Source organism: Nycticebus coucang, chromosome 6 (assembly GCF_027406575.1).
Source record: "Nycticebus coucang isolate mNycCou1 chromosome 6, mNycCou1.pri, whole genome shotgun sequence".
NCBI lineage: Eukaryota > Metazoa > Chordata > Mammalia > Primates > Lorisidae > Nycticebus > Nycticebus coucang.
Genome location: NC_069785.1, coordinates 43206640 through 43220239, shown reverse-complemented (window position 1 = coordinate 43220239; position 13600 = coordinate 43206640). Strand labels below are relative to the sequence as shown.

At 42.8% G+C, this 13600-nt stretch overlaps 1 protein-coding gene across 1 annotated transcript in view; it reads left to right on the top strand.

The window, feature by feature from the left end:
- EXD1 (exonuclease 3'-5' domain containing 1) overlaps window positions 1-13600 on the top strand; it is a 45481-nt gene that overhangs the window by 10781 nt on the left and 21100 nt on the right. Inside the window, exons 3-6 of the mRNA XM_053595872.1 lie at window positions 1224-1292; window positions 5639-5696; window positions 6543-6670; window positions 7844-7902. Coding sequence (XP_053451847.1) covers window positions 1224-1292; window positions 5639-5696; window positions 6543-6670; window positions 7844-7902 — 314 coding nt within the window. The remainder of the gene's footprint in view (window positions 1-1223; window positions 1293-5638; window positions 5697-6542; window positions 6671-7843; window positions 7903-13600) is intronic.

The following is a 13600-nucleotide window of genomic DNA, read 5'->3' as shown; positions in this document are numbered from 1 at the left end:
CTGCTGCTGCTTTTTCCTCCCTCAACGTTTTCCCGCTCTGATTAGAAGACTTATTAAAAATCAAATTGCTGACCAGGCATGGTGTCTCACACCTATAATCCTACCACTCTGGGAGGCCAAGGCGGGTGGACTGCCTGAACTCATGGGTTCAAGACCAGCCTTAGTCAGAGTGAGACTCCATCTCTAAATAGCTGGGTGTGACTCAGCACACGCAGCACAGTGGTTACTGCACCAGCCACATACACGGAAGGTGGCGGGTTTGAACCCAACCCGGGCCAGCTAACCAACAATGACAACTGCAACAAAAAATAGCTGGGCATTGTGGCAGGTGCCTGTAGTCCCAGCTACTTGGGAGGCTGAGGTAAGAGAATCGCTTGAGCCCAAGAGTTTGAGGTTGCTGTGAGCTGTGATGCCATGGCACTCTACCCAGGGTGACAAAGTGAGACTCTGTCTCAAAAAAAAAAAATCAAGTTGCTGGGCTCTACTCCCAGAATTTCTGATTCTTAAGGTCTGGATGGCCCCAAGAGCTTACATTTTTAACCAGTTAATAGGCATTACTATGCTTTGGAGCCATGCTTTCGTTTGTTTTTTTTTAATTGATTGGAGCCACACCTTAAGATAACCATTGTTTAAAGGAGAAGTAGCATCCTATATAAGTACATAGTGACATCAAACCTGGTACATTCAGAAAACCTAAGTAAATGTCAACATAAAGATATGGTAAGAGTTAAGGCTGAAGAAGTAATGGTGGAACAGATCAGAAGAACCTTACATATCAACCAGGAATTGGATCATTGTTCTTGATAGTTTTGAGCATGGAGCATGCATGACGTGAAGCAGTGTGTGGACTCATGAAGTAGTCAGATGCCTTAAATTTTTTTCTAGAATTATTAGGTGGAGTAAAAATAAATAGAAATATAACTAATAGATAGCCCTTAGCCCCAAAGGCCTTAACATAATCTCAAGAGAAGTTTATAATCAGTGTCTTACTTCTGCCTTTTTTAGTTTCTCTTGAGCTGTAATGGAGTTTACTTTGTTCTTTATACTGCTTGTTTCAAGGCTGTAGCTTCATAGTTTATTATTGACTTTTCATTTCTCGGGGAAAACAATTTGGGATTTTTATTAAACTCAAATTTGGGTGATTTTGAGAATCATAATATTTTCTTCTAGTTTTAGGTAAATATTATTTTTATATTAACTGTATGAATTGTTTTCTGTAACAGTGAAGAATGTACAAACAGGACGAAGTGTCCCAGGAGTGAAGATGTTTTTTGGGCATGAGATTGTGAATGGTGAGAGTTTCATCTTCCCTGAATGCTGGTATTGGGATTTGCAGTGGTGGTAAACTCACTACTCTGCCTCATCCGTTATTTGAAATAAAATGGGGTGTTGGCCTGTCATTAATATTGCACTATGAACTCTTAAAGTTGGTATTCAAGAATTGATCCTTCTTTTACTGTTTCTGTGGGTACTGGACGAGCAGAATAGGCTTACAGAACTATAATCATTTTGATTTTATAATGTGAGGTCTGCTGATGCTCATCACTAGAGACTTGGCTAGTGGGCAGTTGGGAATCTAGACAGGAAGGGATGGTCTTGCTAAGAAAGCTAATTAAATGCCATAGCTCCATTCACAGTTCTTTATCTGAAACTGTGGGGCCAAATGTCTCAGAATCCAGAATTGGTCTGGATTTTTTGAAAACTTAACATGAAGAATATACTGTTCATGTTACCTCAAGAAGATCTGGGCAGTACTCTGAAATATAACACATTTTTCCAGAGATAATCCTACTAAGTGATATAAAATAGGACTATAAATGTCATCTCAGATGAAGTTTGCTGATAAAAGACTTACAACAAAATTTTTGGATTTTGGAATTGCAGAAAGTAGCCCTATTCTCTATTTATGTCTAGCTGTAGGAACTCATCTGGTCAGTTTGCTTCAACAAGTCATAGGATAAGAGAAAGCACGAACACTTCTTGCTTTCATGGAATCAAGAGCTTTCCGCTTTTACCCTCCAAGGAGGATTAAAAATTGGTGCTGAGTGGAGCAGTGGGAGCTCTGGGGCTTCTTAGGTCTGTGCATTTCTCCCCATTGGCGCAGAGCAGAAGAAAAGACTCTTTTTTTTTTTTTTTTTGTAGAGACAGAGTCTCACTGTACCGCCCTCGGGCAGAGTGCCGTGGCAGCACACGGCTCACAGCAACCTCTTAACTCTTGGGCTTACGCGATTCTCTTGCCTCAGCCTCCCGAGCAGCTGGGACTACAGGCGCCCGCCACAAGGCCCGGCTATTTTTTGGTTGCAGTTTGGCCGGGGCTGGGCTTGAACCCGCCACCCTCGGCATATGGGGCCGGCGCCCTACTCACTGAGCCACAGGAGCCGCCCGAAGAAAAGACTCTTATAGATGTGAATTTATTACTGCTCGAAAGATTGCTTTGCTTTGTGAGAAAACTAGAATTTAGAAAGAGATGAAAATCTCACCAAATTAATGACTGTGAATCCAGAGCCATTGCAAATTCCACAAGTTTGAACAGCTACTTCTGTTCTCACTGAGTATGCTACTGTAAATACTCTTTGTCCCTTGAATATCTTTTTATAAGGGTAGTAGTGGAATTTCTAATTGTGTTTTAACTATTAACCTTTGTTGCTTGTTTTTTTTTTTTTTTTTTTTTTTTTTGGTTTTTGGCCGGGGCTAGGTTTGAACCTGCCACCTCCGGCATATGGGACCGGCACCCTACTCCTTGAGCCACAGGTGCCGCCCTAACTATTAACCTTTGAAATTAACTATTAACTGAGCTCTGGACTGAATCAAACCTAGGCTGTGGATGAGTTTGTAGGGAGAAGCAAAGGAATCACTATTACCATCCATCTCCCTAACTCAAAAGAAGGCTGATTACTGACCAGCTTTGTAATCTTCGTCTCTTCCTAAATTCTTTTCCAGGACTTGGCCCTTTTTCATAATTTTTTTTTTTTTTTTTTGAGACAGAGTCTCATTTTGTCATCCTCACAGCTCATAGCAACCTCAAACTCTTGGGCTTAAGAGCTGTGATTCTCTTGCCTCAGCCTCCCAAGTAGTTGAGACTATAGGCATCCACAATACCTGGCTATTTTTTATTTTATTATTTATTTATTTATTTTTGGTTTTTGGCCGGGGCTAGGTTTGAACCCGCCACCTCCGGCATATGGGACCAGCGCCCTACTCCTTGAGCAACAGGCGCCGCCCATACCTGGCTATTTTTTAGAGACAAGGTCTCACTCTGGCTCAGCCTGGTCTTGAACTCATGAGCTTAAGCAATCCACCCACCTCGACCTCCCAGAGTGCTAAGATTACACACTGCACCCAGCCAAGCAACCTCAAATTCTTGGCTTAAGCCAGTGGATCTCAACCTGTGGGTCCTGACCCACAGGAACTGTATTAATGTAATGGCTTGCAGCATTAGGAAGGTTGAGAACCACTGACTTAAGTGATCCTCTTGTCTCAGCTTCCTGAGTAAGTAGGATTATAGGTGACTGCCACAATGCTGGCTACTTTTTTTTTTAGAGATGGGAGTCTGGCTCTTGCTCAGGCTGGTCTGGAACTCCTGAGCAAGTGAGCCATCAAGCCCAGGTCTTGTTCATAGTTTTTAAGCTCAAGGGATAGTCATCTCCTTGTTTGTCCTGTTGCCCGATCAGCTATGGAAGGGTCTGCCCAAAAAAGCACTGTTGGATAAGAATTGTCAAGATGAAGGACAAGAATGGCCAATTAGCACTTTCACTGAATTTTACTTATCTCTGCCCCAGATTCATCACTTCCAGATAATGCAGAGAAAAGAGACATTTGAAACATAGTGGCTCTCTGAGAGGCTTTTTCCTTGAAAAGTACCTAAATACACTTCGCTGAATCTAAGATGCTACTAATTATTAATTATAAGACATACTATTACCTTTTGCACCAACAGAGAAAAAGAAGCTGCCAGTTAAACGATCATATATTTATTGTAAACGGTAATTTCGGAGCTATTTAAAATGTGTGTATCTTTGCCTAGGCTTCGTGGCTCACACCTGTAATTCTAGCATTCTAGGAGGCAGAGGCAGGAGGATTAGTTGAGCTCCGAAGTTTGAGAACAGCCTAAGCAAGCGTGAGACCCTCTCTCTACTAAAAATAGAAAAAAATAGCCAGGTGTGTCCTGTGCTTGTATTTTCCCAGCTATTCAGGAGGTGGAGGCAGGAAAATCACTTAAATCCAGAAGTTTGACGTTGCTGTGAGATATGATGACACCATATCACTCTAGCCAGGGGCAACAGAGTAAGTCTCTCTCAGAAAAATAAAGATTAAAAAAAAATGTTTGGCTTGGCGTCTAATAGCTCAGCGGCTAGGGTGCCAGCCAAATACACCAGAGCTGGTGGATTTGAACCTAGCCCAGGCCTGCCAAACAACAATGGCAACTACAACAACAAATAAATAGCCAGGTATTGTGGTGGGCACCTGTAGTCCCAGCTACTTGGGAGGCTGAGGCAAGAGTATTCCTTAAGCCCAAGAGTTGGCGATTGCTGTGAGCTGTGACGCCACAGCACTCTACTGAGGGTGATATAGTGAGACTGTCTCAAAAAAAATTTTTTATCTTAGAATCAATGAAATATAGTGATTCCCTACATTCCTTGTACAATTAGATTAAAAACAAATGATTTCAGGATCTCTGTGCAATATTTTGGGATAATTCTTTTGGGATTTCCATTTTAGCTTTTGAGACAGTCTCAAGCTGTCGTCCTGGGTAGAGTGCCATTGCATCATAACTCACAGCAAAGTCCAACTCTTGGTATCAAGCGATCGTCTTGCCTCAGTTTTTCTATTTTTAGTAGAGACAGGGTCTTGTTTTTTTTTTTTTGTTTGTTTGTTTTGTTTTTTTTAAGAGACAGAGTCTCACTTTGTTGCCCTTGCCATAGTGCCTTTGCATCACAGCTCACAGCAACCTCCAGCTCTTTGGCTGAGGACTGCAGGTGCCCACCATAACACCCGGCTATTTTTTGTTGCAGTTTGGCTGGGGCCGGGTTCAAGCCCACCACCCTCCATATATGGGGTCAGCGCCCTATTTACTGAGCCGCAGGCGCCACCCCCTCAATTTTTGCTCAAGCTGGTCTTGAAGTCATGAGCTCAAGCAATCCACCCACCTCAGCCTTCCAGAGTGCTAGGATTACAGGCATGAGCCACTGGATTCAGCCCCATTTTAGCTTTTATTGCCTTTCATGTTACTGAATTTTTAATGCACCAGCCTTCAAAAACATCAGGGACAGATTTGTGATTGATTTAAGAGAAAACTCTCTGAAATAGTACATAGTGTGAGGGAAGGTGCCTTACAATTAGGATTGGTGGAAAAAAATCTCTAGGTTTTGTGTGAAAGACAACAAAGACCCTGGAACAAAAGTGGCGAAGGGAATATGTAGAGAGGTTTCTAAATAACCAGATGCTATGTAAGGACCTGTTAATTACAAGTCTTCAGTGCTTTGGATAATCTTTTCTGCTCTGTTTATTTCTGGCCAAGAAAGCCTCTAGCAACTGAAATTTCATTTCCAGTTACTAGTCAAACTGGATGTGTGAGGGTTGGGAATGGTTAATTACTTTCAGATTGGAAACTATTGGAAGCCATTTGGTTATTTTACAGTGGAACTACTGGATGAAGTGGAGCAAGATGCAGTGAGAGAAAAGGCTTCTTCTGTTAGGTATGATGAAATTATTTTCTTAATTATGATGTTTCTCAAATGTGCACATAATGTAGAAAGGCTTAATTCTTTATTTTTTTTAAATGGAGTCTTACTTTGTCACCCTCCATAGAGTGCTGTGGTGTCATAGCTCACAGCAACTAACTCTTGGCCTTAAATGATTCTCTTGCCCGACCCTCCCAAGTAGATGAGACTTATAGGTGCCCACTACCGCGCCTGGCTATTTTTTTGTTTTTAACAGGCTGGGGCTGGGTTCGAACCCACCAGCCCTGATGCATGTGGCCAGCACCCTATCCATTGAGCTACAGGTGCTGCCAAAAAGCCTTAATTCTAATTCACTAGTTGCTTGACTCCTAAAATGGCATTAAGGAAATAGAAATGAGAAGAAATATATAAATGTTTTCTTCCATCTTTAAATAGAACCCTTTAGGGCAGCACCTGTGGCTCAATGAGTAGGGCACCAGCCCCATATACCAAGGGTGGTGGGTTTGAACCCGGCCCCTGCCAAACTGCAACAAAAAAATAGCTGGGTATTGTGGCAGGCACCTGTAGTCCCAGCTACTTGGGAGACTGAGGCAAGAGAATCGCCTAAGCCCAGGAGCTAGAGATTGCTGTGAACTGTGACACCACAGCACTCTACCAAGAGCAACAAAGTGAGACTCTGTCTCTAAAAAATAAAGAATAAATGAAACAAAATAAATAGAACTCATGAGTCAATGTAAACAATGGATGAATGGGTGCTAGTTAATGGAGGACCACAGTCCTTACCTAATATGTGATAGAATCTGTGTATGGTATCATCAACAAAGAACAAATTCACCTGAGTGTTGTTTTTTGTAAGGGTAGTCTAAATACAGAAAGAACCAGAATGGATATAATGAAAGATGAAAACCTAAATGTATTTGAGCCTGTTTCTCCTGCCCTTGAGGCACCAACTACCTCCCTGCTGAATGACCTCAAGTACAGCCCATCGGGTAAGCACTGGGGCTCTGAATTTTCTAGGCTGTCTATATTGTGGTTCAGAACTCTCTCTTTCTCTATTTTGGGGGCGGGGGACAAAATCTTGCCTCACCATCTCATGTACCTAGGACTATAGGCGTCCACCATCACACCCGGCTAATTTTTCTATTTTTAGTGGAGACAGGGTTTCATTCTTCTTCATTCTGAACTCAAGTGATCATCCCAACTCGGCCTCCCAGAGTGCTCAGATTACAGGCCTGAGCCACTGTGACTGGCCTGTTAGCTAAGTTTTTTTTTTTTTTTTTTGAGACAGAGCCTCAAGCTGTCACCCTGGATAGAGTGCTGTGGCGTCACCACTCACAGCCACCTCCAACTCCTGGGCTCAAGCGATTCTGGTGCCTCCACCTCCCAAGTAGCTAGGACTACAGGCGCCCACCACAACACCCAGCTATTTTTTGGTTGTAGCCGTCATTGTTGTTTGGCGGGCCTGGGCTGGATTCAAACCCGCCAGCTCAGGTGTATGTGGCTGGCGCCTTAGCAGCTTGAGCCTCAGGTGCCAAGCCAAGTTTTTTTTTTTAATTGTTGGGGAATCATTGAAGATACAATGAGCCCAATTATATTGCTTGTGTTTGCTGGGTGAAGTAAATTTTCTTTCTGGTGCTGTGGCATCATAGCTCACAGCAACTCAAACTCTAGAGCTAAAGTGATCTCTTACCTCAGCCTTCTAAGTAGTTTGGACTACACACGCCCACCACAATGCCCAGGTATATTCCTTTCATTTTTAAAATTATAAAATTTGTAATAATAATTAACTGTCAGTACCCAGAGAATTCTTTAAGTGTAGGCATTGGCCCATTTCTAGGATGCAGGAAACAAACTGCAGTTTTTTATTATGAATATTCTTTTTAAAAAGTGCATGTTTTAAGTATTCAAGATATACACCCATGACATTACTAGATTATCAGAGTGAAAAATGAGTAAAAAAATTCAATTTGTAAGATTATCATTGGTGGGACTTTTGTTCTCAATTAACAAACAGACTGCTAATTAGTGTTCAGTGTGTGATGATAATGAATAACAGACTTTGAGTTGCAATAGAATAGAAGTATATGAGTGTGGCCAAAATTAGTGGGGAGGCCAGTCTATTGCAGAACAGAAATATATCTAATGCCATCATTCTCCTGTAGAGGAGGAAGAGGTGACATACACAGTCATTGATCAGTTCCAGCAGAAGTTTGGTGCTGCCGTAAGTACTGTCCTCAGTCATTCCCTGTATTGTCTGTATGCAGGTATTGTGTCTGTGTCTCATAAATTTATTATAAGATCTTTGATGTTTTCCCTACTAATTAAACAAAATATTTGGGTACTTGCTATATGCCAGATACTGTTTTGAGATCTCGACAAAGTTCCAGCCCTCAAGGAGTGTACGTTCTAATGTAAGACAATAAATGAATGATTGTATTTCAGCTGACAGTAAGTGGTATGAAGAAAAATAAAGCATGGTATGCAGAGTAGAGTGACAGGGAGGTCCTGTTTTATATGGAGTAGACAAAACTTCTCTGAGGAGGTGACACTGGAACAGAGACATAAAGAAAGTAAAAGAGCTAGCCGTGTGGATCTCTAGATGAAGAACTTAAAAGTAGAATTAGCAAGTGCAAAGGCACTGAGACTGAAGCATTCTTGACTTGTGTAGAGGAACAGCAGCTCCCTGTGTCAGTGAGGCAGGGACACATTGAAGAACAGTGGTAGGAAACGGGGAGGGGCTGCAATCCAGATCATATTTTGCTTTCTGCACATTATTGGGATATTGAGTTTGACTCCAGTGAAGTGGAAAACCATTGACAGTTTCTGACTTACATTTTTCTTTCTTTTTTTTTTTTTTTAGATAAGAGTCTCACTTGGTGACTCTTGGTAGAGTGTCATGACATGTTAGCTCACAGCAATCTCAAACTCTTAGGCTCAAGTGATCCTCTTGCCTCAGCCTCCCAGGTAGCTGGGACCACAGACACCTGCCACAATGCCTAGCTTTTTTTGTTTTTGTTTCACAGGCCCATGCCAGATTCGAACTCACCAGCCCCAGAGCATGTGGCCAGCACCCTAACCACTGAGCTAAGGGTGCCTAGCCTCTGACTTACACTTTAAAAGGATCAATCAGAATGCTCTACTTATGCAATTTCTCTGTGATTGTGTACACATATTTACATGTATATTTGAGAAGTGGCAGTATGTAATTATTTATCCTAGAGCGTGGCTCACAGATGGGCTTCAAGAGAGTCATTCAGCTTTCTGTTAAGGTGCAAGACTAAGCTTGTGTGTACATGGGTGCATTTTTTCAGTTTTTTTTTTTTTTCTAGACAGAGTCTCACTTTGTTGCCCTCAGTAGAGTACCATAGCATCATAGCTCACAGCAACCTCAAACTCTTGGGCTTAAGTGATTCTCTTGCCTCAGCCTCCCAAGTAGCTAGGACTATAGGCATCTGCCACAACACCTGGCTATTCTTTTTTTTTTTTAGAGACAGAGCCTCACTTTGTCACCCTGGGTAGAGTGCTGTGGTGTCACAGCTCACAGCAACCTCCAGCTCTTGGGCTTAGGTGATTCTCTTGCCTCAGCCTTCTGAGTAGCTGGGAGTACAGGCCCCACCACAACGCTCGGCTATATTTTTGTTGCAGTTTGGCTGGGGCCGGGTTTGAACCCACCTCCCTCCGTAGATGGGGCCGGCACCCTACTCACTGAGCCACAGGTGCCTCCCATGCCTGGCTATTTTTAAAGACTGGGTCTCACTCTTGCTCAGGCTGGTCTCAAACCTGTGAGCTCAGGCAATCCATCTGCTTTGGCCTCCCAGAGTGCTGGGATTACAGGCATGAGCCACCGTGCCCGGCCCTAATGGGTGCATTTTTAAAGGGAGAGTTAGCTCTCAATAATTTCTTTTTTAAAACAGCATTATTAAAATATAATCCATATGCCATGCAGTTCATCTATTTAAAATGTATAGTTCACTGTTTTTATAATAGTATATTCACAGAGTTGTACCTCAAACACTATAATGAAATTTAGAATGTTTTTGATACCCCAGAAGGAAACTCCACACATCTTAGCCATCATTCTCAATTCCCCCCCTCTCAGCCCCTGGCAACCACTAACCTACTTTCTATCTACAAATTTGCCTGTTCAGGACATTTCATAGAGATTGGATCATATGGGCAGTGCCTGTGGCTCAGTGGGTAGGGCACCGGCCCCATATACCGAGGGTGGTGGGTTAAACCCAGCCCCAGCCAAACTGCAGCAAAAAATAGCCAGGCATTGTGGCAGGTGCCTGTAGTCCCAGCTGCTGGGGGAGGCTGAGGCAAAAGAATCACCTAAGCCCAGGAGTTGGAGGTTGCTGTGAGCTGTGTGACGCCACAGCACTCTACCAAGGGCGATAAAGTGAGACTCTGTCTCTACAAAAAAAAATAAAAAATAAATTGGATCATATATTGTGTGTTGTGGGGGAGGAGAGTTGTGAGTGACTTTGTTTACTCAGCATGATGTTTTCAAAATTCATCCATATTGTATCATGAATCAGTATTTCACTTCACAGCAACCATCAGCTCTTGGGCTTAGGCGATTCTCTTGCCTCAGCCTTCCAAGTAGCTGGGACTACAGGCGTCTGCCACAATGCCAAGCTATTTTTTTGTTGCAGTTTGGCTGGGCTGGGCTCAAATCCGCCACCCTCAGTATATGGGGCTGGCGCCCTACTGACTGAGCCATAGGCGCCGCCCATTTTCTTTTTTCTTTCTTTCCTTTTTTTTTTTTTTTTTTTTTGAGACAGTCTCATTACGTCACCCTTGGTAGAGTGCCCTGGCATCACACCTCACAGCAACCTCCAACTCTTGGGCTTAAGCAATTCTCTTGCCTCAGCCTCCCAAATAGCTGGCACTACAGGCACCTGCCACAATGCCTGCCTATTTTTTGGTTGTAGTTGTCATTGTTGTTTGGCAGGCCCGGGCTGGATTTGAACCCACCAGCCTCAGTGTATGTGGCTGGCACCCTACCAGCTGAGCTATAGGCCCCAAACCTGACTTTTTTTTCTTTTTTTTTTTTGAGACTGAGCCTCAAGATGTCGCCCTGGGTAGAGTGCTGTGGCTTTACAGTTCATAGCAACCTCCCAACTCCTGGGTTCAAGCAATTCTCCTGTCTCTTCCTCCCAAGTAGCTAGGACTACAGGAGCCTGCCACAAGGCCTGGGTGTTTTTTTGGTTGCAGCCCTCGTTGTATGGTGGGCCCGGGCTGGATTCAAACCTGCCAGCTCAGGTGTATGTGGCTGCTGCCTTAGCCACTTGAGCCACAGGGGCCAAGCCCTCACTTCTTTTTATTGCCATATAACATTCTGTTATATAGGTGTGCTACATTTTGTTTATCCATTCACCATTTGATGGACATTTGGGTGGTTTCTACTTTTTGACTATTGTGAATAATGCTGCTATGAACATTCATGTGCAAGTTTTTGTGTGGATGTATGTTTTTATTTCTCTTAAATAGATACCTAGGAGTGAAATTGCTAGATTGTATGATAACTCTATGTTTAACTTATGAGAGGAATGGCAAGACTGTTTTCCAAAACTGCTATACCATTTTACTTTTCTACCAGCAATATAGGAGTGTTCCAGTTTCTCCACATCTTTGCTAACACTTGTTATTATTTATCATTTGATGATAGCCCCATCCTAGTTGGTATGAAGTAGTATCTCATTGTGGTTTTGATCTCTATTTCTTTCATGGCTAATGATGATGAACATTTTGCCATGAGTTTACTAGCCATTTGTGTAATTTTTTTGGAGAAATATCTATTTAAATCCTTAGTTGACAGGCGGCACCTGTGGCTCAAACGAGTAGGGCGCTGGCCCATATGCCGGAGGTGGCAGGTTCAAACCCAGCCCTGGCCAAAAACTGCAAAAAAAACCAAAACCCTTAGTTGAGTTGTAATAATAGTTTTGATCATAGACTCGTAAGAATTCTTTATCACAGATTCTTTAAAGGGTCCATGACAACAACAATAAAAAATGAGGTAAGAACTTGTGCTATAGAAGTTTGAAGAAATAGGATCTATTAGATCCTTAGTTGAGTTGTAGTAATAGTTTTGATCATAGACTTGTAAGAATTCTTTATTTATCACAGATTCTTTAAAGGGTCCATGACAACAACAATAAAAATGAGGTAAGGGCTTGGTGCCTGTGGCTCAAGTGGCTAAGGTGCCAGCCACATACACCTGAGCTGGCGGGTTCGAATCCAGCCCAGGCCAACCAAACAATAATGACAGCTGAAACCAAAAAAAAAAAGCCTGGTGTTGTGGTGGGCGCCTGTAGTCCCAGCTACTTGGGAGCCTGAGGTAGGAGAATCACTTAAGCCCATGAGTTGGAGGTTGCTGTGAGCTGTGATGCCATGGCACTCTACCCAGGGTGACAGCTTGAGGCTCTGTCTCAAGAAAAAAAAAAAATGCAGTAAGAACTTGTGCTATAGAAGTTTGAAGAAATAGTTGGGAATACTTATCATTAGGGGAATATAGCTTTTGTTTGGTTGTAGTCGTCATTGTTTGGCAGGCCTGGGCCGGGTTTGAACCGGCCAACTCTGGTGTATGTGGTTGGTGCCCTAGCCGCTGAGCTACAGGTGCCGAGCTAAAATATAGCTTTCGTTACCCATTCTACAGCTTTTTTATTTATTGTGGATGAAAGTGAAATGCTGTCCCCTTTTCTTTTATTTCTTTCTTTTTTTTTTTTTTTGAGACAGAGTCTCACTTTGTCACCCTGGGTAGAGTGCTGTGGCTTCATCACAGTTCACAGCAACTTCAAAGTCTTGTGCTAAAGTGATCCTTCTGCCCCAGCCTCCCAAGTAGCTGGGACTATAGGCGTCCACCACAGCACCCAGCTATTTTTTAGAGATGGGGTTTTGTCTCACTCTTGCTCAGGCTGGTCTCAGGTGATCCAACTGTCTCGACCTCCCAGAGTGCTAGGATGACAGGTATAAGCTGCTAGGCCCAGCCTCCCCTTTTCACATCATTGGTGAGAGATACTTGGAATGAGGAACACTTTATGCTCTCTAAAGGAAGACAGTGCTAGTGTAAATTACTGTGCCCTTCTATTCTCAAGTAATTTGCCTACCTATGAAATGAGGAGAATCTTGTATCATGCATATATTTTTACTGTTTATAGATTAAAGATTTTAGAATTGCATAATATTAGGCAGGGTGCAGTGGCTCACGCCTATAATCCTAGCACTCTGGGAGGTGTAGGCCGGTGGATTGCCTGAGCTCACAGGTTCAAGACCAGCCTGAACCACAGCAATATTTGGTTCTAAAAGTAGCTGGGTGTTGTGCAGGTGTCTGTAGTCCCAACTACTTAGGAGGCTGAGGCAAGAGAATCACTTAAGGCCAAGAGTTTGAGGTTGCTGTGAGCTGTGATGCTACAGTACTCTACCGAGGGTGACATAGTGAGACTCTGTCTCAAAAAAAAAAAAAAAAAGAAAAAGAAATAGAATTGTGTAATATTTTGAAATAGGATGAGATTATAGATCATTAAAGGACAAGGGGTGTTCTTGGAATACCACTGTTTTGGTTTAGAGTAATTTAGTGAATCCATAGCTTTCAGGGACCTGTTGAGTTCTTGTTTCTGTCATTCTTTTTTTTTTTTTTTTTTTTTTTTGAGACAGTCTCATTATGTCACCCTCGGTAGAGTACCATAGTGTCACAGCTTACAGCAACCTCAAACTCTTAGGCTTAAGCGATTCTCTTGACTCAGCCTCCCCTGTAGCTGGGACAATAGGTGCCTGCCACAATTTCCCACAATTTTTGTTGTTGTTACTTGTTTGTTTGTTTAGTAGGGTCGGGCCAGGTTTGAACACATCAGCCCTGGTGCATGTGGCCGGTGCCCTAACCACTGATCTATGGGCACCAAGCCTGTTGCTGTTATTCT